A 25,086-nucleotide genomic window follows, 5' to 3' on the forward strand; every position below is an offset into this window, starting at 1 on the left:
TTACTGTGGTCTCCTCCCCACTGTCACTGTAGGGATGTCTGTAGCTTCTGAAATCCCTGTGAGCATGAGGCATTGTCTCTTACAAAAATGTTTTCTGAAGGATGTTTAGTTTTTTGCCACTACCGTCTAAGCCTCAGTCTATTAATCCACATAAAATATGTATTATGGCCACATGACTTAATCTTCTGTATCCCAGGGTGTTTATTGCTGTCAGTAGTATGTTATAACCTGTGGTAATAAAGTAAAAATATTTGCAAGATTTGACCCTTAGTGATGATTTTTAATAATGTGGGTATGTACATACATAAGTACAAAGTTTTCTTAACTCATACGCTGTATTTCAACCTGCGTGAAGTCACATTACAGAGCTTCCCCTGTTACCATCAATACCTGGGGGTGGGCCAGGAGCCAGGGGCAAAAGTGAATTTTCACATTTGCCAGGCATGGTTCATTGGAGAAAGCAGCTCCGTTGCTTTCTTGTGCCTTTGCTCATCTGTCATTGTGGCAATGCATAGTGACATTTCAAACTGCTAGCATGGAAATAAGATAAAAAGTGTTTGGGACAACTGGGAAATTTCATTTAGACAGAATGTCAGACCCTAGTCTCCAGTGAAAATACTGTAGGTTTACTATGTCCAGCTTTGAGATATCATTTGATGTGAAATTAAATCAGAGGCCAGCCATGAACAGGAACGCATTTGAGCCTGTTCAGTTTTAGTTTGTTGTACAATTCTGGTACTCCTAATCTCTGTGCCTTGCAGGAGTAAGTTACAGTGGATAACCATTTTTAGAGGTGTTTTGAAAGCATGATTCCCACAGAAATGTCTTTTAATTCCTTGCCTTGCCTTGAAGTTTGAAAAGTTTGTTAAATCTCCAAAAACCTTATTGTGGCCCTCATTGTTCTCGTGGACGGAGTCGATGCCGGCTCACAGTGCTGTTGCTTTGCACAGTAACCTAACACTGATATTTCAGGACAAATAGGCACCAGCGTGGCTCCTGAATGGGTGAGTTACATGTATTCATAAGCTGTTCCATTCATTTCTCTGACATGGAAAAAAGGGTAGGGCTGCTTTCATCCAGCTGCCAACCCTTTTATCTCTAAAGAATCAAATTTCAGGAAACCTTTCTGCCTAGGTCAGAATTTCAAAGGATCCTGTAATATTTTAAAAGTTTAACATCTTAATTCTCATAATTTTTTAAGAGAATGTTTCTTTTCCCACTGAGAAGGCAAAACAAAGCAGCCCCCCAAAACAAAAGAGAAACCAATGAAAAAACCTAAAACAAAATACAGGAGACGTGGGGCTTAGTAAAAATGTTTTAGTGTTACTTCATTTCCTACTATTCAGGACAGTGCATTGTTAGAGCTGATGCAGTGTTTATACACATTGTGGTTATGGCTGTAGTCGGGGCTATTGTTGAAGGATGTTATACAGACATTTATCATGGTATGTCAGTAAACCCATTGTAAAAATGTCCTAGTAGTTAAATGAGGCTTAGATTTAATGAGGCTGTAAGAAAGGACCATTTTTTAATCATACTGTAAATAAGGTTCCTGTAGCAATGTCATTGGGATTAACATGCAGGTTTTCTTTTGTTTCAAAATAAGAGCAATATCTCCATGAAGTTAGGCAGGCATTTTAGGAATACACTCTTGCAAAGCCTTTGAAGCAGGAGGTTTGTGGTTGTACTTTGACTACACAGTGTTTGTAAATGAAGGTATGACACTACAAAAGATTCAGACCTCCCCTCCAACAAGCTAAGAGTACAATATAGGTAATAAAATCCTAACACTAACAGAATACCGTGGCAATGGCTGAGTAATACACTGTCAACACCAGAAAACCCTCTTTGGTACTCTTTTAAAAGATGCTCAACATAGTCCCAAATTTCTGTACTATTCCATTTGCTAATAGTGAACTGACTTTAATGTTTTTATCACCACTGCCATTGAGAAATATAAAAATGCAGCTCATAACCATTAAGATTTTACGCATCAACATTTATTTTTCTTGTAGCTGTGAAAGCAGCCATCTAAAGCTCTAAAAGGTAGTTATTTTAACTACATTTTAGCCTTCTGCATATATTTTCAATCTAATGTATTTTCTGTGAAGTATAGGGGGTGTGCCTTATGTTTAAATTAGAAAGTATGAAAGTGTAAGGGAAAATATAATTTTAACCATTCAAAAGGGCATTGTCAACAGCAGAAGATTAGGACAGGAAGAGTGTCTTTATTCTTCCTTCATATATTTCTTTTACAGCAGGAGTGCATTGTTCTCTTTAAAGCTGTAGTTTGATGGTAAAGCTGTGAGTTTTGCTGTCAGAGAAGCAGTTCCTGCCCTGAACAACCACTCCTGAGCCCAGTGCTATCATTCTCCCCTCCCATATTTGGGCTGCTTGAAGATTTGAACCCTGTAAAACCAAATAGCCCAAAAGATCTTCCAGTTTCTATAGACAAGGGTGTTGTCAGTGATCTCATCTCAGGCTCATCAGTACCACCAGAAGAGAGCAGTGCCTGTGGCAGGGAGGAACAGGGGAGGCTCAGGAGAGAAGCAGGAGGTTTTCTAAGTTGTTTTGCTAACAAAGAAAAATACCTTTCCATCAGCATCTCTCTGTAGCCTCTGTAGATGGAATTGTGCTTGTCCACTTGATGGGACAGCTGTTCCCAGCAGAGAAGGCAGAGCCACCCTGGGCTCCTGCCTCTCCCACAGCCTGCTGAGAGCTCTGAGACAGAGCACAGCAGCCCGGGAGGCTGAGTCACCCCAGAGGACAGAACTTGGTTCTGAATCATTTAATTCCAATTCTAGTACTGCTGGCTTTAAGAGGAAGACCCAGACAATGGAGAAAAGAAGAAGATGATTCAGGATGAGGATATTTGGATCCATGGCAGCAGCCAAAACCACAATAGCTTTCCTTTTCCACCAAGAAAAATTTTAACTCAGCTGGGGACTTGCATGCCCTGTTAGTGTCTGAGGTTTTCCTTTGGCAACGTATTTCCTTTCAGCTGCTTAAACCTTTCTGGGGGCATTGCTAGGGCTGTAATTCCAAGTGCTTTATCCTACAAGAGTAGATTCCTGCAGCTCTCTATTTAGAAGGCTATTTAATGTTAGCTCTCTATTCATTTGGAAATAATGGTGTTGGGGGAAAAAAATAATTAAAATGGCTTCAGAAAGTAGTTAATTATAAAGCCTACCATGGCCTGAAGTATAAAATACGTTGCAGACTGAGAAATCATGTAGGGGTGCATTACTAAAATAATTAATTTAAAATTTTATATATATCACCCACACAGCAAATGCCTTGGCTGCTGCTAAAATGAGTCCAGTGCCCTTCAAAAACTGAGCATCTTTTATATCTCCCACTCTCTCCCTCCCTTTTAGATATCCTTGTTTTCTTCTTTACTCTGGGCATGTGTTTTGTGTTAAGAACATCAGTTTTGGAGACAGGCTTTGGGCAAGAAATTAAATCTTCACTGTGTTTATTTTAGCATTATCACTGTGTTTTGTGGGGCCGAGGTTGAACTCATTGAGTGCCTGATCTGGCACAGGCAGGAGGTGCACAGACCTGACTCCTGCCAGTGCTGTGCTTCCTTCATCCTGCGTGGATCTGCTCAGGTAGTGTCAGCTCTTGTGCTGCTCTTGGACCATTTACAATCCTGACAACTCCCAGAGGGAATCAGAGATGTCTCTCAGAGGGTATCAGCAGTGTGCTGGCCTTGCACCACCACAGCCTCCCATCAAGGCAATCCTTTAAGTTCAGCACTCTTGTACCAAATTTAGGGTTTTTTCTGTGCCACTGTGCTTGCCGAGTAGGCAAGCCAGACAGGCATTAAATATTGCAAAGCCTCACCTCTAAGTGCAGGAAAATAGCGGGTGGGTTTTGGTATTTGAGAGCAAGGGGTTGTTGGGTTTGGGGATTTTTTTTTAATTTACTTTTGAAGAAACGAGAACGTGTCCTGCGCAGGGTTCTGTGTTCACGCCCAACCCCTACCTGTGCTCAGTAGCTGTCATCAGTATGTGGTGATTCCTGCCTCTTGTCAGTCTAATTTCTGGCTGGTGCAGGTTCTTGACATCCAGTGCTTTATCAAACATAGGCTGCTTGGCACCTATTACTACTGATCTCAGCATTGCTAATAAACAGCAACATCAAGGCCATATTTTCTGGTTCCTGTCAGACCACTGCTTTCCTGGGTGAAATAAAAGTCCCATTAACATGCTCCTCCTCATCGGCTCTGACAGTTTGATTAATTAGGCCCCCTCTTTAGATGACCTCTGCACTGACACGACAAGGAGGTGAATATAAAATGAATAGTTTGCCCACATAATGGCCTGCTGCAAGTTTCAGATTTTTATCAGATCACACTGAAGTCCAGGGCCTGTATTAAAACCCCCAGTGTACAGCAATATATGGCTGTGGGTTATGAACCACAGGCTTTACAGCATGCTTAAAGAATTAAAACCAAACCAATCCTAGCCATCCTGATATATTGACTTCTTCTCTAAGAATTAATCTTTCCTTTACTCTCTTGGCCATACAATACAAATCTAATTCATTTACATTATCAAATAAAATGACCTTTTGTTTTCAAAGGATTTTTTATTGCCAGAAAATACAGTATGTTAACTCTGTGGTTATTCAGCCTCTCATAAAATACTAATGTAAAGCCATTATTCTAGTGCCACTATTTAAATGTCAGTCTGCCTTTCTATTATAAACCACCACTTCATAGGCTGGTAACTTATCAGTAAAAAATTTACTTCAGCTGAGAACTTGTAATATGAGCTCACAACTTTTCTTTGAATGCATCTTTTTTAAAAATATGAGTATATCATATCCCAAGGGGTGAATATGTAACTGTGAAACTACAGCATGGCGGGAGCACCTCTCCTGTGGAGACAGGCTGAGAGAATTGAGGCTGTTTACCCTGGAGAAGAGAAGGCTCCAGGGCAACCTTCCAGCTTTCCAGTGCCTAGCATGGCCACAAGAGAGCTGGAGAGGGACTTTTACAAGGGCATGTAGTGACAGGACAAGGGGGAGTGGTTTCAAACGACAGAAGGTAGATTTGAATTTGATACAGGGAAGAAATTCTTTACTGTGAGGGTGGTGATGCCCTGGCACAGGCAGCCCAGAGAAGCTGTGGCTGCCCCACCCCTGGAAGTGTTCAAGGCCAGGCTGGATGGAGCTCTGAGCAGCCTGGTCCTGTGGAAGGTGTCCCTGCCCAGTGCAGAGAGTTGGAACTAGATGGATTTTAAGCTCCCTTCCAACCCAAGCCATTTTATGATTCTATGGTTTGTAGCCGCAGAAACAGCAGTTGTTGCCCACTGCATGGTGCCTCAGACTGGAGCTGCTGCTTTATGGTTGCAGAAAAGCAGTTTCATCAGCTTTTTGAACTACATTGCAACCTACTAGGAGGGAACTCGGGCTTTTCATAAAATCTGCAATTTTGACTGGTGGCCACTGAGAAAGACATCTTCCCTACATCATAGTTCTGCTGTTTGCTTCTAGTTAATTATGTTCCATTAACACTCTCTTGAGAGGAATTAGGTGTTGAATGTGTCCCCAGAGAGATGTGGGGGTCAAATCCTCTCTCCCTCAAGGTGAGAACTGGGTCAAGCACGAATATTATTTTGTTTATCAAGTGATGTAACTGACACAGATGCAGAAGTTCTGATACATTGGTTTCTAATCATTCTATTATTAGAAATATTATTCTATTATTATTATTTCATCAGAAGAGTCAAATTAATTCTCCTCCAGTCTGTGGTAATCTGCATCTCCCACAAACCACATTGAAAGGACAACGTGAAGGTGGGAGAGCTTAAAATGAAGTGTTGTGTAAATGACCCAGTTGTAATCAGAGTTCCTTGTTTAATCTTGAAGGCAACAAAAACAAGTGACCCATTGCTTAAACAGATCCTTTTCAATTAAAATAATGCTCTGTTCACCTCTGTGATGCTGAATGCTCTCTCCAGTCTTTTCAGCTGCTTCTTTTTTCGTGACCCTTATGTTTTTCCCTCAATCTATTCTATCATTTTTTTCCCTTTGTATTCATCTGTTGATCAAGTAACTGCATTACTTTAATTGATTTGCTGAATTGGCTCATACATAAGACAGCTCCTCCAGGTAATAACCTGAAAATGTTCGCTCACATTGCTGTGGCCATGCTTGAGTGCTGCAGCACTTGGAGTTCTCATTGGTTTGGGAGTGCATTGTGCCATTTCTGCAAGTTGTTTGTCAGTTTCCCTGATACAAGCAGAGCAGCAAGGAATTAATGTGTTTTTATACTGTGTATATATATATATATATATATACACACAAGTGCACATGTTGTATGCATCAGGTGTACATCAGGTATAGAATTTTCTGTTTGTGTGAACTTCACTTGCATTCAAGTCTCCTGAGTCTTCCTGAGCTGAGAAGGAGGTGTGATATGCATTTTGAGATCCACGATCATCTCTTTCCTCAGATGACTTTACAGAAGAAGTTTCTTGGTAGACAGAATTTGGCAAATAAGGTAGCAGTGTTTTTTGATTAAGACTGGTCAGGAGCTGGTAACTTTCCCCTCCTGCAGGCTCCAAAGTTGGATCATGGTTTTCAGCAAAGGTGAAATTTCAAGTATGCCAGATGTTAAATTTCTGCATGAAGCAAGGCCTGTAATAAATGAAGAGAATGAACCAAATCTGCGTAGCTTTTAAATAAAAGACACTTCCTAAAACTTATAATTAAACAGTAAACCAGTATGACGGCTTAAGATCCAGCCGTGATATTTTATACTTTACCTAAATGCCAACTAAGCATGTATTGTGACACTGGAAACTCAGTTTTCATCTGGTTAGTGAGGGTAAGCAACTTTACATCCAGCTTCAAGAATAAGCTGGAATGGAAGGTAGCCCAGATTTCAGACATACAAGAAATGCTGGGAGTATCCTGTGAGCTAATTATAACTAACTGTTTCCATTCTTTTCTGTAAATATTCAGAAGATTACATTACAAGTTCCTACAATTAAATACTGTGGGCTGTGTGTGTCTGGAAGACTTAATACATGTGAGCCTTGTTTGGTTTTCCTACCAGGCATTCTGGAAAGTTTCAGTTTCTTATTGAGGAATGCTAACCAGCATTTTGAGCAAAACATAAATAAAAATAGTGACGGTATTTATAGATAAACAGCACCATCTGGCAATAAGCAATCTCAGTGTCTTATTTTAAGTCATCGGAGTAGTTAAGAATAATTGACTTATTGGTAAAGACTAATAGTGAAAATCATGGAGGGCAGAATTCTGTATCCGCCATCTGATTCACTTTATGCAAGTATATTTTCTGGCAAATTTATTCTTGGGTTAGCCAACCTAGTTCTTCTCAGTACTTCTATAAACAGTACTCTGTCTAGACTGTTCTGAGCCCAAATTATTTAGTACTTATAAAGCACTTGAAAGAGTTTTAGAAAGCCTTCAAGTTCCTGTGATGGTGATGTAGGTTTGTGCTTAGTGTGTTTCTTTGGGTTGGTTTTGGTTTATTTATTTTTCAGAAACAACAAACTGGTTTGATAACTCTGGAAATTAGAACAGGAAAAGCATGGGCAACCAAGACATCCAGAACATAAAGGCACAAAGACTCAAACCCTTTTCTTCTTGATGTTATGTGGTAGAGCACATAGCACATAGTGTGTTATATGGAAAGCTCTAAAGCAATGCAAGAACAAAAGCAAAATTTGTCTCTTGTTGAAGTGCACTCTTTGAGAGACTTTGTAACTTGAAATCTTTCTAGGTGTGTACTAACCACAGTTTTACTGTGAGCGTTTGGGTTCTGGTGATGGGTGGCATTCTTAAGGTGGCCCTAAGCAGAGGTGGTATTTAGTAGGTATTCCTGAAGCATAAAACTGCAAGTCTCTTATTTTCAGAGGGTTATCTTTAGAGGACAGCAGAGTGAGAAAAGTGACTTCAGGTAGCCCCGCTACTGCTTTTACTCCATTATCTGAGGCTGGGGTTTGTGCCGTGGCCTGTGGAAGTAGTGACATCACCTAGGGTTTCTCCCTGGTTTTTTAGTCAGGATTCAAATGGATAGGGCTTGCAAGAGCTGGAGCTGGTGCATGAACCAACTGTATGAAGTTCAACAAAGGCAAGTGCCAGTTTCTGCACCTGGGACAGGGCAGCCCTGGTTGTGTGTATGGACTGGGGAAGGAGAGGCTGGAGAGCAATGCTGTGGGAAGGGACCTGGGGGTCCTGGTCCATGGCAAGCTGAATGTGAGTCAGCGGTGCCCTGGCAGCCAGGAGGGACAACCCTGTCCTGGGGAGCATCAGGCGCAGCATCGCCAGCCAGGCAAGGGAGGGGATTGTCCTGCTCTGCTCCGAGCTGGGGCAGCCTCACCTCGAGTGCTGGGGGCAGATTTGGCTGCCTCAACATAAGAAAGATATAAACCTGTTAGAGAGTGTCCAAAGGAGGCCTCCAGGAAGGTGAAGGGCCTTGAGGGGAAGCTGTATGAGGAGTGGCTGAAGGCACTTGGTCTGTTCAGCCTGGAGGAGAGGAGACTGAGGTCAGACCTCATCATGGTTTTCAGCATCCTCATGAGGAGAAGAGGAGGGGCAGGCACTGATCCCTGCTCTCTGGTAGCCACTGACAGGACCCAAGGGAATGTCCTGAAGCAGAGTCAGGGGAGGTTTAGGTTGGATATCAGGAAGAGGTTCTTCACCCAGGGAGTGGTTGGCCACTGGAACAGGCTGCCCAGGGAAGTGGTCCCAGCACCAAGCCTGGCACAGTTCAGGAATGCTCTCAGACACATGATGGTATTCTTGGGGTGTCCTGTACCAGGCCAAGAGCTGGATTTTGATGATCCTTGTGAGTCCGTTCCAACTCAAGATACTGTGTGACTGGTGCATGGCGGGTGGTGGCCCTCTGAGTACCAATGAATTGGTGCATTTGTTTGGTGGATCTTAGGGAGTCCCTGGCCAAAATTCATCCTCACGGGGAGGACACACCTTTCCTGTAGGTCTCATTAAAGGTTTACATATATTAGGAGCAGTACAGGCTGCAGATATATAACCATATATAAGGGTGCTGAAACACTACATAAAAATATGTATCTGGAATTCCTCTGGTCTGTGGCATTAATTAATGAACAAGCTATCACATCTGCTGACCCTCACAGCCTTTTGGAGGAACTACAAAGGCTTATCAATGCTAAAGAATTCTGTTTTAAGGAGCATTCCAAATAATTAAATATCTAGAGGCTGTTTCTTAGGAGCAAGATCCAATTTCACTAATAGGGCAGGTTGACATAACTACTTTGGAGTGTTTTATTTGTTATACTGACTTATATCTGGAAACATTTCTTTCATAATTCACTGAAATGTAGCTTACTTGTTTTAAAAGCAGACATGTTTCTGTTAATATTTTCCAAATGCTGCTTTTACAAATACATAAAATATTCAACAGAAACTACTCGGTTTAATTAGACCTGTTCAGATTTTGCTTTTTTACATGTCAAACACACAGACTACTCCAGTGGATTGAAAATATGCACTATTAAGTGTGTGTTGGGGGAGAGGTCTCTACTTTTTTTTTTTTTTTTGCTCAACTTTAATGTGTGTTGTCATCACAGAAGCTAGTAAAAGCCTCTCCCAGACTGACCTGGGGTGGAAGCTTTGTCAATTTACATTTCCTGCACAGATAGTAAGAGGAATGTAGAAAGTTAATTTAAGATGTGGTATAACTAGCCTATTATGATCATGCTTACTATAAGAAATGAAGCATCCAAGCATCATTCTTTAACATGCACAGTTGTTGAGCAAAATTGAGTCGATATTTCAGACAGCTGCTGTTTTTTTATTTTGTTTCCTCTTTCCCCTGGCATGTCCCTTGGAACAGACACTCAATTTATGTTGTGGTGAGCTTCAGGACCAGAGAGCTCCTCCTTTAGACAGATATTTTAAGATTCTCTGTGTTTTTATGAAGACCACAAAATTTTACCATAAGAACTTGAGTCATTTAAGTTCTTTTCAGTACTGCAGCATCCTTTGACGCTTCAAGGGCACATGTACCCTGCACAGGGGTGCAGTATGGGAATGAAGGGGTAAATGTGCTCTCTCTAGAATGAGAAGCAATTCTACAAGTCAGTCCAGGATGGTACTCCATAGGTCTGAGCTGCTGCCACAGTGCAACACAACTGCCACGTGGGGAAACACAGTTGCTTAATGTATGGATCCGTTTGAGGCTGGTCCTAACTTAAACCAGGTCTATCCTTCAAGCCATCCCCAACTATACGCAGCACAGAAATATGTAAGGTCTAATTCTTGCTTCTATTAGTAGGCCTTTGTAATTCTGTTCTTCTTAAAAGTAGAATGAAATTAGCCCTTGAGTCAAGTTTGAATTATTTTCATATTTTTGGGAGATTAAAATATCTCCCAGATCTCATTAAGTAAAGCCCTAAATAAAATAATTACAATGCAGTTAGGGATTGGAAAGCCTCAGAAGGTTTAGAGGAAATTTCCTCTTTGATGAGCAATTCAGATACTTAAGCAAAGTCTGGATGATAAATTTGAGAAATTCATCTACTCCCTTCCTCTCCTTTCCAGTACTCACTGGCTTCCTGGAGGTGCCCACTCCTCTGCTTCATTGTGTGTTCTTTACCACTGTCCTCTGGGAGCCCCATGCTCTGTGTCCTGCTGTCCTCAGTGTCTTGTGATGCTCTGCAACATTACTGGTGTTTCAACCTCCTGCCTGTCTGCTCCTTTGCTCTCAAGTTTCTTAAACCCTGGTGTATTTTTATGTGTTTCTTTACTCAATTTCTTTTGGTTTTCTTTTTATTAAAACACATCTTCCCCACAGATGAATTTTCCTAAATACTGTCTGTAGTGTTCTGGTGTTGTTAACACAAAACATGTGAACTGAATGGACAATCCTCTGCCAAGAAGGATCACTAACCATTCCAGACACAGGGTAGAAGATGTTAGTGGCTGGTGTGGACCATCAGTGAAGAGAAATAAGTGAAAGGTATCCACAGTGGTAGCAGGCTTTAGATTTGGGAACCAGAGCTCAGTTACCTGTCAATAACAGCTGGGGCAGCCTGGAGGCAGCAAGGGCAGAGATGTGCAAACACTGAGAGAGGAAAGATGCAGGAGGGAATTCTTTTCATATACCACATTCCAGCTGTATGGATGGCTAAAGCTGCACTTGCTCCTGTCCTGTTTTATGTGATAATCTGGTCTGGATCAGCACATCCATGGAACATGACGTATGGCAGCAGTAAAGGTCCTGGATTTTTCTTTCCTTTCATAGCTCTCACAGATCCAGGCATGAATCTCTATCTGACAGAAGTTTAAACTAAAACCTGCACTGACCAGTTTGTACAGTCTGAGGTAGAAATTGAGAATGACTTGGTGCAAGGAGTATGCCAGGTCACGCTGGCTGGTGAGGTGATTCTGCAGCTTCTTGTTGTGAAGGACTGCTTCCTAGGGAAAAGGCACTGCATGGGCTCTTTCCCTCCAAACATGGTGGAAGATGGGGGTTGTGCTTCTCAAATGCTTTGCCATTTAGGTAACCAGCATTTAGAGGTTATAGACTGTAAGGTAGAAGAGAGAGAGAAAAACTGCAAAACAAAACCAATCAAAACAACCAGCAGCTGTTGAGGTGTGAGATTTTTCTAACATTGTGAAAATAGCAGAACTATGTTTTATAGACTTCCTGACTTAAGTGCAGGTTGGTAATAAGGAGGTACATATAGTAACATGGCTAGCATATTTGCAGTACTGATAATTCACTTTTGTGAGAGCTTCAGCTGTTTAAAGATGCAGGGTAAGCACAATCCCAAGGAACCAGGCTCCGTGATGCTTCTTTCGATTCTGTATTATTATTCTGACTTTCTAAATGGGACACTGAGACACAGCAGGTAAGTGCTAGTGGGAATGACATTCAGCTCGAGCCCGCAGGCTGTGCCTCTTACTACTGATGTCACAACACTGCATATAATGAGCACATTTAGGAAACAATTTAGCCTTTACCATTTCCTGGTGGTTGTTACATTATGAAAAAGCATTTGAATCTTCACTATAAAAAGGAGCTTAGCCAAAAAAGTACTTTTGTGGCACCTAAGGCAAGTTTCAAAGCCTTTACAGAAGCTCTTGTAAAATGGGCTTCCTCAATCCATTGTGCACTTGCCCCGCTCAGTCTTTTGTCTGGCTGATTACACAGGCTCTCCTCCCTGCCCTTGTCCCTGTTTGTGTATTCCCAGTGGGCTCCGTGCGTGGGGTGAGTGGCAGCGGGCGCATGTGCGCGGTTGGCCCTGGCAAACCCCTGTGCGCCTTTGAGGCCAGGGAGGGCACTGAGAGCCTCTCCTTCTCCCTGCACAAAGGGCACGGTCTGTGGCTGTTTTGTCACTCTGCAGTCTGGTCTCTGCTGCTCCACTGCAAGGCTGCAGCTTTTGCCCAGGACAGGAACAGATGCTTTGGGGATGTGTTTGTAGGACAGTCCCGCACTAAGCCAGTCTAGGAGTGCACATCCATGTCCTGTCCCACCATTTTCATTCTGCTGCTGGAACTGCCTCCCTCCCTCGTAAGCCAGGTCCGTGTGTTCAGTTTGAATGCTGATAAGAACAGAGAGCATGTTGTTGTTGTTACTGATTGTGTGGAAATGCTTCCCACTGTGATGCCTTTTAGATGCTCCCTCAGCTCCTATCCTGTGGCAAGAGACAGACTGAGATTTTTGCCTCCTGTGCACTTTACTCATTGGATTAAGGATAAAATTGAAGCTTTCCTAAGAGACTGGGTAGCCTTAAAAATGAATGAATATTTGGGATTAAAGACCCATGAGATGATTTATTTTTTCTAATCCTGTTTAGAAGTAACTATTGAAATAAATGGATTTACTGGTGGAGTTAAGAGGAAAATCTGAATCTAGAAGGTCTCATTGTACATTTACCTTTTGAGTTGTTGAACTCGGAGGATCAGGTAATTAAATTCATGAGTCAGAGAAGAGATGAAAGTAGGTTGTAGGAGTTACCATCCTTTAAAAGTTTTAAAGTTCCAGAAGGAGCTGATATTTCTGTGTTACCTGGATGGATTTGCTGTGGCTTTGTGTCTCCTTTCCTCATGCGATAGTGTTGCTTCTGAGGTGGATGCACCAAGGAGCAGTTGTGATTTTTTGTGTCTTGAAATGATGCTCCATCACTGTGCTTTTGTTGTGGGTTGGTTTGGGTCTGTTTTGGGTTTTTTTTAATGTATTAGTAAAATAATAGAGCCATACAGTGCTTACTTGGGAGAAGGAAGATCTGATCACCTGCTGAAGCTGCAGCTCTCTGCTGTTAAAAGCAGATGGATTTGTGTGTCCTGTCCGGGGGTTCTCCCAATGCACCTGTAAAAGGAGGATGAGTCTTGTTGGGAAGCTTAACATTCCCTCCTTCCTGGAATTATGTCAAGTAATGCCTGCATCTCTTGCAGCAAAAGGTGTGAAGATAATTTGCAGCCTCCTGCATAAGCATTCTTTTAATTGCAGAAAATATAGCTTCCAAAATGCCAGGTGGAGGGGGATCTCTGGGAATTCCTGTGTAGAAATGAGGAACTGAGGAGAGTAAGGATGGGCCAGGTGTCTGCCTTTCATAAGGATATTCCCTGTGTCACATCTGGTGCCAGCATAGCTGCTCTCCCTAAATGATAAGGAAGCTCTGCAGCCAGGCGAGGGCTGAGCTGTCAGGTGGGCCGGGATGGGGAATTACTGTGACGGTTTGATGGCATGTGAGGGATGCTGTGAAGTGTGGCATGGCTCTGACGAGCAGAGGCTCAATTAGGTTCTCCTGCACACAGGCTGACACGCCAGCCATCGGGTATGAGGACGTGTTCTGGTCCATCAAACGTAAAATGACAAAATCATTTGTAATCTCTCATTACCAGGCCCTGTGGGTTTTCCATCTATGCCTCCCTTGTGGCATTATTCAACAGCCAGTAGCTTTCTGCTCTTGCCAGCTATACTCAAAAATGAAGTTTTAGGAATTAACTGATATCTTTTACTTAGAGATCCATAGGAAAAGGAATTAGGTCAGATCTGAAATATTGCTACTAATGACTAACTAGCCTTTATTAATTATTTGCACTTGATTGCAATTTACCATGAGTAGGTGTAAGAGGTTTCACCCTTCTGATTCTCTCTCCCACCCTACAGGAGGTAATGAGCAAAGGGCTGTGTGGTGCTTGGTTGCCAACTGGAATAAAACCATGACAGTGCAGCCAAAGTTCATTATCTACATTTCTTCCCAGATAGGAAGTGGTTTCTCACAGTATATCATCAGCTTGAAAATATGTTGCAGAAGGCACCTAACTCTTTGCACAATTTTTTTCTTCTAAATTATTTAGAAATTGACAGTGACTCTATTTAACCCTTATGTATGCAAAAAAAGGCACTAACAGGAGTAAAATACCCCTCTCTGATACCCCGTGATAGGACGCTGCCTACCCACCTACAGAGCAGGCTTTGTCTTCCTTGAAGGTATTTCAAGTTTGCTGGGATAACCAGCTGTTCACTGTCTGCTCACGGGATTCACAGCACATCAACCCCATCTCATCTTCAGTGCAGCACAGCAAACATCAGGTCACCTTCCTTGTGATCTCACCTAAACCTGAGCCCGTGCCACACAGCTGTTGGCTTCTTGGTGGTGTTCTGAACACATGCTTGGCTTTTTGGCAAGGCCTGAACCCCCTCTGAAAGGCAGGGACCCTCAGTTTGCCTGGCCAGGGTGCAGAGAATATGCACTGTTTCACGTTTTAAATGTCTGCAGCCTAAATCTGTAATCCAGGTGTGCCTGCTCTTTTCTTTGATTTATCCATTTTGTATGAAAATCTTTAGTATATTAAATAAGTACTTGACCATCTTTTTTTGTGCACATGCTGCATAATGAGGAAGGTTTCTCAAAAGTTTTCTTGCAAGTGCATTCCCATGTGGCGGCTGTTAGTCACAGCTAATTACAGAGGTTGGTGAATGAGGAATATATCTGAGCTCAGGTTCCCCTCCTCCTCTTTCCAGAGTGCTTCAGAAGAAAATAAAATAAAAATCCTGTAGACAAATCCAGGTTTTCTGTGGTTGTAGTCTCCAAAGAGCTCCAGAGCAATCACAGATGTGGTTTCATGTTTCAGGTTTAACTATGTTGTAATAACTACAGTCTTATCTGCAGGAGAAATGCAAGTGGGGAAAGAATCATTAATTGACAGTGAAAAGTTTGACCCAAGCTCTGTGTTTGTTTGTTTTAAGCAGCTGAATGTTTAGCCAAACGATATTTTAACTTCTGACTGCAGCCCTGAAGGTTACAATAATCTTGATAGGTTAAAACCTAGGAATGTTATAGGAAAGGAAATTTAGATACATGTTTCAGGAAGGCCAATCCTAGAAAAGCAGAAATTCTTGTGGTTTAGTTAAAGCCAAGACACAACCTTCAGTTTTAATTCAGCTGCTTACAAGCCTCCCGTGAGGTGCACCGACCTTACTTTACAACACAGGAAGGTTTTTGGGTGCTTCAGTGGGTGCAGAGCAAGGCAGCTGTGAGAGGTGAAGCTTCATGGCTGAGCACAGGAGGAACCCATAGCTCACATAAAATGTTTGACTACATCTAATTTTCCTATCTTTTGTTAGTGTTCATTCAGGAAGTTTGCTGGCTTGAATGAGTTCCTGTGTGTGTGTAGTATAAGTATTATTCAGCAGGACTACATGGGATATGTCTATTATTTGTTACAAAGGCACCAGTGACCTTCCTGCCCCTATATTAGCAGCGCCTGCTGTTTTTCCATACTGCCGATTGTCAGGAATGCAGATCATCCATATAACTGGGTGTAATCCTCATTGGTCAAATTATTGTCTCAGGAAAACAAAATGCTTTGATTATAAAAAAATAAAAATTAGAGATGTAATCTCAGCAGGACATTCCCACTTAAATGCATATTTGAGGCTGGGAAAATGAATAATTTAGTGGGTAGAGGAGGCAGATTGTATAATGAAATTACATAGGACTCTAACAGTCTCTGTTTTTAACAGGTATGGGCTTTTTAAAGGTTGGATTCTGCTTGGTTTTTGCCCCCAGTTTTTGTTTTCTGTTTTTCAGAACTGCAGTATACAGAAGACTTCAGGAGTAGCTTGAAGTTTCAGAAATATGACTAGGGCTAGGACAGGATTACCCTACCTAGAAAAGAAAGTACAACTGTTGCCTGAGCTTTAGGAAACACGCACATGGATGAAAACTCTTAAACTTAGTACAATACTAAGAGCTGTATAAAACATTATTAGTGACAAATGTAAACATTCCAGTATTTCTTCAGAACAATTGCTTTGTGTACTTATTTGATAAGGAAAGGCTTTATCATGATATACCTGTATCAAAATTATAAAGGTTATATGTTGAAAAAGTTATCTGTTGAAAAAGTACACCTAGAAATTGTACTTGTCATTGCTACATGCTTGGGTTGGTGGATAACCCAGTGTCTCAGAACAGCTCTACACCATGGTAGAGAACACTGAGGGTATCAGTTTTCCTTAAGAAATACTAAGTGAATTTTAAATTATAAGGTCTCTTTTAAAAGTCATTGGAAGGCTAAACACTGTGTGGTGGAGATCTGTAGGAGGCTCAGGGGTTCAAAACCAAGTTGGGTGACAGTGTTCCAGTACTGAAAGTGCTAAAAGGAGAAAGTCTGAGTTTAGTGAAATGCCGTAGCACAGATGGTGCTTATAGCTGCCACATCATGTATCTTGTTGAACTGTGACTGCTGCCCTGTGCTGGGAGAAATTGATTTTTGCCTCCAAAAATTTTTTTTTGTTGTTTTGGTAGTTAGCATAGGGAAGGAGTTCTTATGTTTGAACATCCCCAAACTTTGATGAAAAGCTTTAGATATAGACTTTTTTATTTTAACGTTTTTTCCTTTCTCTCTAGTGAGTAAATGTCCCCAGGGCTGAATACTCTTGAAGAACCAAAATAACATCAGACATTAAACTAAATTCAAATGTATACTTTAACATATGTATGTATTTGAATCAATGTGTTTTAAGGCATCCCCTTCAAAAAAACTGTCTGCAAGTAATCTCTGAAGCACAGAAATTGTTTTAATTCAGAAAAATATTGGAGAAGGGAAGAGATTTTTATTTTACACTGATGCAGTTTGTCTTATTTTCCCCAAAGGACACCATGGTTTAATGGATGGGGCTTTAATCTACCCAGAGGTCAGTCTTTGCTAGACAAGTGGAACCTTATTCCTGAGGGAATTGATATACTAATGACACATGGACCTCCCCTTGGTAAGTGAAACAAAAGTTCTGTGTGACTTTTTGCATGAGAATTTTACTTTCAAAATAAGCAAAGTTAATAATGCTATGAGATACTGTAATTGCACCCCAACTCAAAACTATGGATTAAAAACTTTTTTGAAAGAAGTGGAAAATGATGATTAGGCTTAGCTGATCTGTTGAGTTTCCAATAAAAAAAACCTTGAATTTTTTTATTAAATTCAAGCTAGGTAAGATCAACTACCTGACTCTATAACCATTATAGTTTGACATTTTATTTAAGAATACTATTCATCTGACAACCAGTTTCCAATCCCATATGATTTTTTAGAGATTGACTAATACTTTTGAAACCTTTTCTCACTACAGTGTCATGTTATTTTAAGGTTTGAGAGTAGCAGTCAAGAGTTTAGAACTATGTAGTCATGTATTCTCCTTGATAATGTCCTTGTAAACTTGGAATATATAAGAATAGTTTTAAAGGTATTAATTGGCTTATAAAAAATTTGGGAAGGAATGAAATTATGTTCTTAGATAATTGTTCCTTACTTGATCTAATGACAGGTGAGCACCAGTCTATGAATGCATAATTTGTTTCTTCATTAGATAGCTAAAGTTTCTCATTTAGTTGAATTTTGCTTGTCTTGTCAATATGAGTCATTCACTGAGCTCCGTTTTAACTCTTAAGATCTAAACTAAGCTCTGATAGTCTCAGAAAGACACCAGGATACTCATTCAGCAGGGGCAGGGGTACTCAGTTTTGGCATATCTGAAGTTGTTAAAGCCCACACTAAAACTGTTTGGAAAGCCCCACTATCCTTTCTCCATCCTGCTACCCACAAGGTAGCATCACATCTTATTTACTGCTTTTCTTTAAGACACATGTGGCAAGCAGTCTGGGGCTGTATTTTAAGTATTTCGGTTGGGTTTACAACAACTGAGCCTTTTATAAATATGACTTACCAGGATGAGGAAGTGTGGCGGTCTCCTCATTACCCTTACTGTGAGAAGAGTGATTTGGTCAGGGTTTTGGTAAGCTCTTGCAATCCAAGGGGTCAGATCACACAATCACAGGAAGTCACTGAATCACAGTCACGTACTATATTCATGATAGTGAATACAGAAAAATCTCCTCAGAATTGCAAGGTGCCATTATAAACCAGCACTTTAAGTGCTTCCAGGCTGGCTCAGTGTTCTCATAGAGCTTCTTGGTGACCGTGGAGTCAGGAATTGATGCATGCTTCTGTTTTTTACCACAATTAAGTTAAGAGTCAGCAATCTGAGCAAAGCTAAGGTGAAAAAACGTCCAGAAAGTTTTTGACCAATGTACTTACTGATCCTTTTATATTCTGGTTAGTTTTTTAATACCACTTAGAGAATGTTGTAAGATGATCAGCAAATTCCCTTTAACCTTCCTGGAGCTCCCAGCGTGCTGCTGTGTTAAAGCAGTGACACAGCATCCCCTGACAGTGGAGCCACCGGATATTGCAAACCAGGGCCTTGAATAGCGCTCTCTTAATTGCTTAATTTTCCCAAAGAAGCAAAAAAAGCCCTGCAAGTGTGTTTATAATGTTTCATGGGTGCTGTTTTAAATGGGTTGTTTATCCATCTGCTCTGAATTGGGTTCATACAGAAATACTGTGACGCTGCAGACACTAATGAGTGCTTTAATTGAATAAGCGTGCTTAAATTTTATGTTTGAAGGAGATAATGAAGTTCAATTTCAAAAGGTTGGCACTGTATCTTAACTACAGACACAGATTAGGTGTCAGTACTGTGCCTAAAATGAGGGGCTCTAGGTCTCAGCCTGCATGGTAATATTGACAAAATACTGCTTTTTAAATAAATGTTTACTTGTTTACTTATTAAGTAAATATTAAGGGAGGTAGAGCTGTAACTGGACTCCTTGGTCACTCTAAAATTTAGCCAAGTTGATGTCCCAGCATGTCTTTACTACCTGGAATTAGCTTAGCACAGGCTGTAATTATGCTGAAGTCAGTAGCATGTGCTACAGTTGGATGTGCCTCCTGATTTCCCTTTTACTCCTCCTCGTTCACCTTGCCCTGCTGATCCTTTTCTGTGCTAGTCCAGGCAGCAGACTCCTGTAAGGACTAATGTCAGGTTTTGTACACGTTTCTGTATTATCTGTAGGACCAAGTGGCAATATAGTCAATTAGCACAGGCTTGTTGGAAGCTGTTTTGCTGCATTGCTTGGGGTCGGTGACAAGGGCTCAGAAGTAACCTGATGCTTGCAGACCATGGTCCTCTGGAAGTTGCAGGAGTCTGTATTTTAAGTCTTTGGGGTGGCAGCTGTATTGTGTCATAGCTCAGCTCATCTTCCTGAGCTGTTTCATTTCTGGAGTGACCACATAGTTAGAAGCTGACTCCTCTAAGAGCTGGGGAAAGGGAAGAAAAATCTGCAGCAGTGCCAGGAATAAATGTCCCGGGGTTTCAAGGTGGAAGATGAGTTTAAACCTATAGTTTAAAAAACCAAATCACATCCAGAAAAATATTAATGCAGATGGAGGGAGGAAATCTTAAGGAAGACAAAGTGACAGTGAAACATTTCTTAAAAGCCATTGTGTGCTTTAATGGAGAGGTTATGACTAGAGATAATGTAATAAACCCTGTGTGAATTATGACTTCCTGAAAGACTATGTGAAACCTTACCTGAATAGAGAAAATTAACAGTATTGATTGCATTGTGCCTTCAGGTTTTCGAGACTGGGTTCCGAAGGAGCTGCAGAGAGTGGGTTGTGTGGAGCTGTTGAACACCGTGCAGAGGCGAGTAAGGCCCAAACTCCATGTCTTTGGTGGGATTCATGAAGGTAAGGAGCAGTACTATTCCCTGTTTCATCTCAGATTTCAAGAAGCACATTTTGATGGTGTATTGCAAAGGATAATGGTATATTGGATTAAAGTAGGGAAGGAGTTCAGGGAAGTGGTTGCATGCACAGCACTTTGTAAATTTATTCCAGAATTAAAACAGACTGTTTCAGGAATGTGTGCTACATTTAGCCACCTACATCTTTCACTGTGCAAAGGTTGTTCTATACAGGTTATTTGAAAGCAATTCAAATCTTGACAAACTTGGTTAGAGAAACAGATGAGATTCCCCACACTTGCAAGCCAAAATGAAAATTATCCCCATTACTCCAAGTACAGGAGCTAAGAAAGGTGCTAGAGAAAAAACGAACGCGAAGACAACTTGCTGTTTCTGCTCACCTCCTTCAGGGTATAAGGAGAAGCAGAAAGGAGGGCATCTTGACTCAGGCACCAGGAGGAGACACTGCCAGAAGTCACAGTGCATACATTTCTAAAAGCACCCTGTAATACAGTCTGTGCTCTGTGTTACCCTCCAGGAGTCTCATGTTTTAGAAGAGATATTACCCCTCTGTCAGTGCCAGGACAGGCAGAGTGTGAAGCTTCAGAAACAATGAGCTCAGTTTGTGGCAGTGGAAAAGACTGAGAGATTAAATACATTCTGGAGATACTTAAATATTTAATACGATTTTGTAGCTTTCATGTGGCTGAGAGACAAACACTAGGAGTTCTGCCTGAGAGAGAGTGTAAGACTTCATGACCCTAGAACTCAAAATTACACATTAAATGTTTTATATTCTCCCCCCTGGAGGTTTCTCCATTGTCTCTAACTAGGTTCTCCATAGGCCTAAAGATTTCAAGGACTCCATAAAAGAAAAATAAAAAAAAGGACAGCTTTCTCTGCTAGTGGTGTTGGTTTTTCTGAAGCCCTTGTGACTTCATACAATGATTTCCATGCCTGGCATCTGTAAATAAAGAGTTTATACTGGGAATACTGACATGACCTTCTGCATAGAGGCATAAATAACAGCCCTTTAATGCACCCAGGAAAAGATTGGGTATTTTGTACAAATATTAGTCTGTGAATATTAAAAATAAATGAATATAGCAAGACTTCCAGCTAAAATGTGTAAATTGTCTACAGCCTTTGTAGGCACATTAGGTGGTGAAACTTCTGGTTGTAATAGTGCTAAGGGTGGGAGAGGAGGGTGTCTGGATGTACAAGACCATTATTATGAGAAAGCACCAAGGAACCACATGCAGCACCCTACATTTAAATCCTGAGGAAAAGTGGCAGCACATATTAAAAGTGAACATTCAAATAAATTCTTATAAGAATACCAACAAAAAATCCTTTCCAGTACTTACACAGAAGACATAAGAATGCCTTGTTTCAGTACAGGAAGAAATAGCAAAGTGTTAAGAGCATTATCTTATAGTGCAATTAATTTTTATCCAACTCCAGCTGAGATGAACAGGCGCCGCATTCCCGTGAACCAACAGAGGCTATTCACACATTTTGGTGATGTAGGTTTTTTCCCCCTGGTTGATAAGCAAAACAACCACAAACAAGGTTTTCCCCACCATGAGATGATCTAAATCAAAATTGCCAGTCTAAATAAATAAAGTAATACAGGTGGACAGTGCAGCAATTCAGAAGTGATTATTCTTTCTGATAGGCACTGTGGGTAGCTGTATTTATCTTGGTTTTCAGACAGCAGTGATCTGTACTGTATCATAATGGTTTAAAAGAAAAACATTTTTCCTCTGTAGGTTTGCAGTAGGAAGCTCTCTTCATCCATGAAACTCTGGAGTTTTTTTTTTCAATTTTTTTTTTTAAGTACATTTAGGGCCAAATACTTCCTAGATGTTTTCAAGCTTCTTTGTTAGCTTTTTGTGGATGTCAGCTGAAAATGCTCACACTTCTATAAAAAAAAATTTAAGTATATATATATATATAAAAATTAAATAATGGAGTCATAGAATGGTTTGGGTTGGAAGGGACCTTAAGGATCATCTCATTCCAAACCCTCTGCCATGGGCAGGGACACCTTCTACTAGACCAGGTTGCTCCGAGCCCTGTCCAGCCTGGCTTTGAACACTTCATGAATGGGGCAGACACAGCTCCTCTGGGCAGCATCTGAGTATGTGCATGTGTATATTTTTAACCTGCTGATGAGTTCCTGAGGTCTCAGAAGCCAGTGTGAGCATCAGCTCGGCAGTGCTAGGATGAGGAACTGGGTGATAAGGGCTAGCACGTGAGAGATGACAGAGCTCAGGTCATTGCCCAGAGAGGGGGTGTTTAGGATAAACCAAAGTTACTTCTAAATCTTTTGCTTCTGAATTGTCTTTTACTTCTGACAGACATGACAGGCATGCAAACTATAGCTCACTAATTAAGTAATTAGAAAAAGAACATGTGTGGTTTGAGTTTCTGCCATACCCAGTTGCAACAGAGGATTTTCCGGGAGTGGGAGAAATAGTTGTACGTAAACCAGAAGCACCTGTTCTTACTTCAAACACAGTACTGTGTATTTCTTTCAGTCAAGCTTTTGTGGCAGCTCTCAAGAGCTGGTATCACTTTGAAGGGGTTAATTTGCTTTCATTGCAAAGCATGGATCCCCCAGCAGCGTTGGGGTGCGGCTGCCCCGTGTGTCCCTGGCAGTGAGCGTGCCCCGTTGTCCCCACAGGTTATGGCATCATGACCGACGGCTACACCACCTACATCAACGCCTCCACGTGCACAGTCAGCTTCCAGCCCACCAACCCTCCCATCATATTTGACCTTCCAACCCCTCAAGGATCCTGAAGCACTACTGCACATTTGGAACTGGGGAAGGTCTATAAACTGCCATTTTCTAATTACGAAACTTACATTCAGTTACATGTTTATTTCAAAATAGGGGCTAGGGGGGATTTTGGGGGAACCACGGGGGTTTTTGTTTTGGGGTGGGGTTAGGGGTTTTTTTTTTTATTTGTAAATTGCTGGTGCAAAAGAAACAAGAAGAAAAGTTAGAGGTTGTGCTTTTTGGAAATGCAGCATTCATTTTAAATTGATAAAGCATTGTGAATTTGTAAAATGAATTTTGTTTTTCAATAAATTTGCCATTGTAAATTGTTATAGTGTTCTCAAAAGGACAGCCAAGCTTTCTTTTAATAAGTGAGAGACCTTATTTTAATATTATATTATAAGCTAAAAAATAGGCAGCATTTAAAAACACCCAAATTTGCACAACTTATGTTATTGTCGGGGTTTTTTTAAGTGTCTTCTTTTTCCCTAGGTTTAAATGTTAGCTTTTTATCTCCATTTATATCAATTTTTTTTAGTAGCACAAACAATGTTTTGGGGTCCATTTACCTCTTGATATGTGTGCATGTACTTAAATTTGTTTCTATCCATGGTAGAATGCAGCAAGGGGAGAATAGACTTCTCAGTTGTTTGTCTCTACCTGCTTTATAAAGACTGATCTAGATAGCCACAGCCTGTATGTGATATCTACCTTCTATTGTTTCTTTTTTAAATTATTTTAGCTTTAAAAGACTGGGGGTGAAAGCTGCAAAGAGCAGGTATTTCATGCAGTAAAAAAAAAAATTGTAAATGCGGACTCCTTTTAAATATGAATTTATATATATATGTATTTTTTGTGCATTATAACTAAGCTAGGATTTAATATTGCCAGTATAGCATCTGCAAAATTATGCTGTACAGCACATCTAAATTATGAAGGATGTGACACATTTTTCCAAGTGCTCAAGGCCTTTAAGAGCCCGAGTTAAATCTTTGTTGTAGTTCAGGCATGTATAGAGTCAAATGGATACAATCAAGCCTAAATAAAATAAGGCTTAGTTGTCCTTTATATTTAAATATTCTTCTTGTCTTTTTTATTTCCTTTTTCTTATTTTGCACTGTGTGTAAATGCAATCTCACTAGCACAAAATATTGTTGCAGATAGTTATTTCTGTTCCACCACTGTAAATGCTATTGAGCTTTGTTCTGTTTTATGTTACCTTGTTAATGGAATTTAGAAAAGCAGTTGTTTCTTTAAATTTATTGTGATATTATATCTAGCGGCCTTTATATGCAAATAAAATTGCAAGATTTTTAAATACGTGGTTCAAGGGAATTATGTGTTTTTTTGTGGAATGAACAATTTTGGGGAGTGATGATAAGGGTAAGTAAAAAGTTTTCTATTTCTCAATAAATTTATATTGCAGACCATTCATCAGATGTCAGTTGGGTCGATAAAGCACTCAGAGTTTCCCTTCTGTTTCTCTTCCATCCATCTCTCCATTCCTTTCGGACAGAAGGGATTTTGTCTTTAGGTGCTGCAGTTCAGTGTGACCAAGTTTGTGCCATTAAGCCTTGTAGGACACTATTCCAAATGACACGAGGAAGAAATGATCAGGCAGTAACCTTTGTACTTCCTCACTTGGTCATTAGCACCGAGCTGCAGGTGTCTTATGCTCATCCACTCTGGGTTAAAAAATGAATAGTCAATGGGTGAAATACATCACTTTTTATGTGGATCTCTTGTCAGTTTTGTGGCTACAGCGGGATCCACCACTGGCAGGGGAATCGCAGGGGAGTGTGGTTCTGTGTATGCCAGTGGAATGACAAACACTGCAGGGCCTGCTGGTGTTGCTGCATACAGTTATATAGATAATAACAGTCTTGTTCCAAAACAGAAGGTATGGCTGCAAAAACCCAGTTTCAAACACGAGAAAATAAGGCACAGTTTTCATGAATCTGCATCCGCAGTACCGTTCACAAGACCTGGAGAGAGACAGAGTATCCCCATTTATCTTAGCAGGTTGTTAACTTTTGTCGTTATTTTGATACAACGTTTATAGACAAACAAATCCAAGAGTACAACTTAGAGGGCCACTGTATTTTGATGCAACATGCATGACCCATATCTGTGGAGTTGGCTGAAATCTTCAGATTTAAAAGGCTACTATACTAAAGTCTTTTTTGGGGAAGAAGCTGCTGTACCTCTTAAATCTAGTTCTTGTTCTGTATG

General features: G+C 40.8%; 1 protein-coding gene across 3 annotated transcripts in view; it reads left to right on the forward strand.

Moving 5' to 3' along the window:
- MPPED2 (metallophosphoesterase domain containing 2) overlaps positions 1–24,174 on the forward strand; it is a 106,497-nt gene extending 82,323 nt beyond the window's left edge. For all 3 annotated transcript variants that reach the window (XM_042035596.1, XM_042035597.1, XM_042035598.1), the window contains exons 5-7: positions 17,139–17,254; positions 19,957–20,070; positions 22,756–24,174. In XM_042035596.1, coding sequence (XP_041891530.1) covers positions 17,139–17,254; positions 19,957–20,070; positions 22,756–22,874 — 349 coding nt within the window. In that variant the 3' untranslated portion in view covers positions 22,875–24,174. The remainder of the gene's footprint in view (positions 1–17,138; positions 17,255–19,956; positions 20,071–22,755) is intronic.
- The last annotated feature ends 912 nt before the right edge of the window (positions 24,175–25,086 follow it).

The sequence above is a fragment of the Corvus kubaryi genome, unplaced genomic scaffold, assembly GCF_017639235.1.
Source record: "Corvus kubaryi isolate FWS band 111438036 unplaced genomic scaffold, C.kubaryi_AGA036_p1.0 37384, whole genome shotgun sequence".
NCBI classification, from domain to species: domain Eukaryota; kingdom Metazoa; phylum Chordata; class Aves; order Passeriformes; family Corvidae; genus Corvus; species Corvus kubaryi.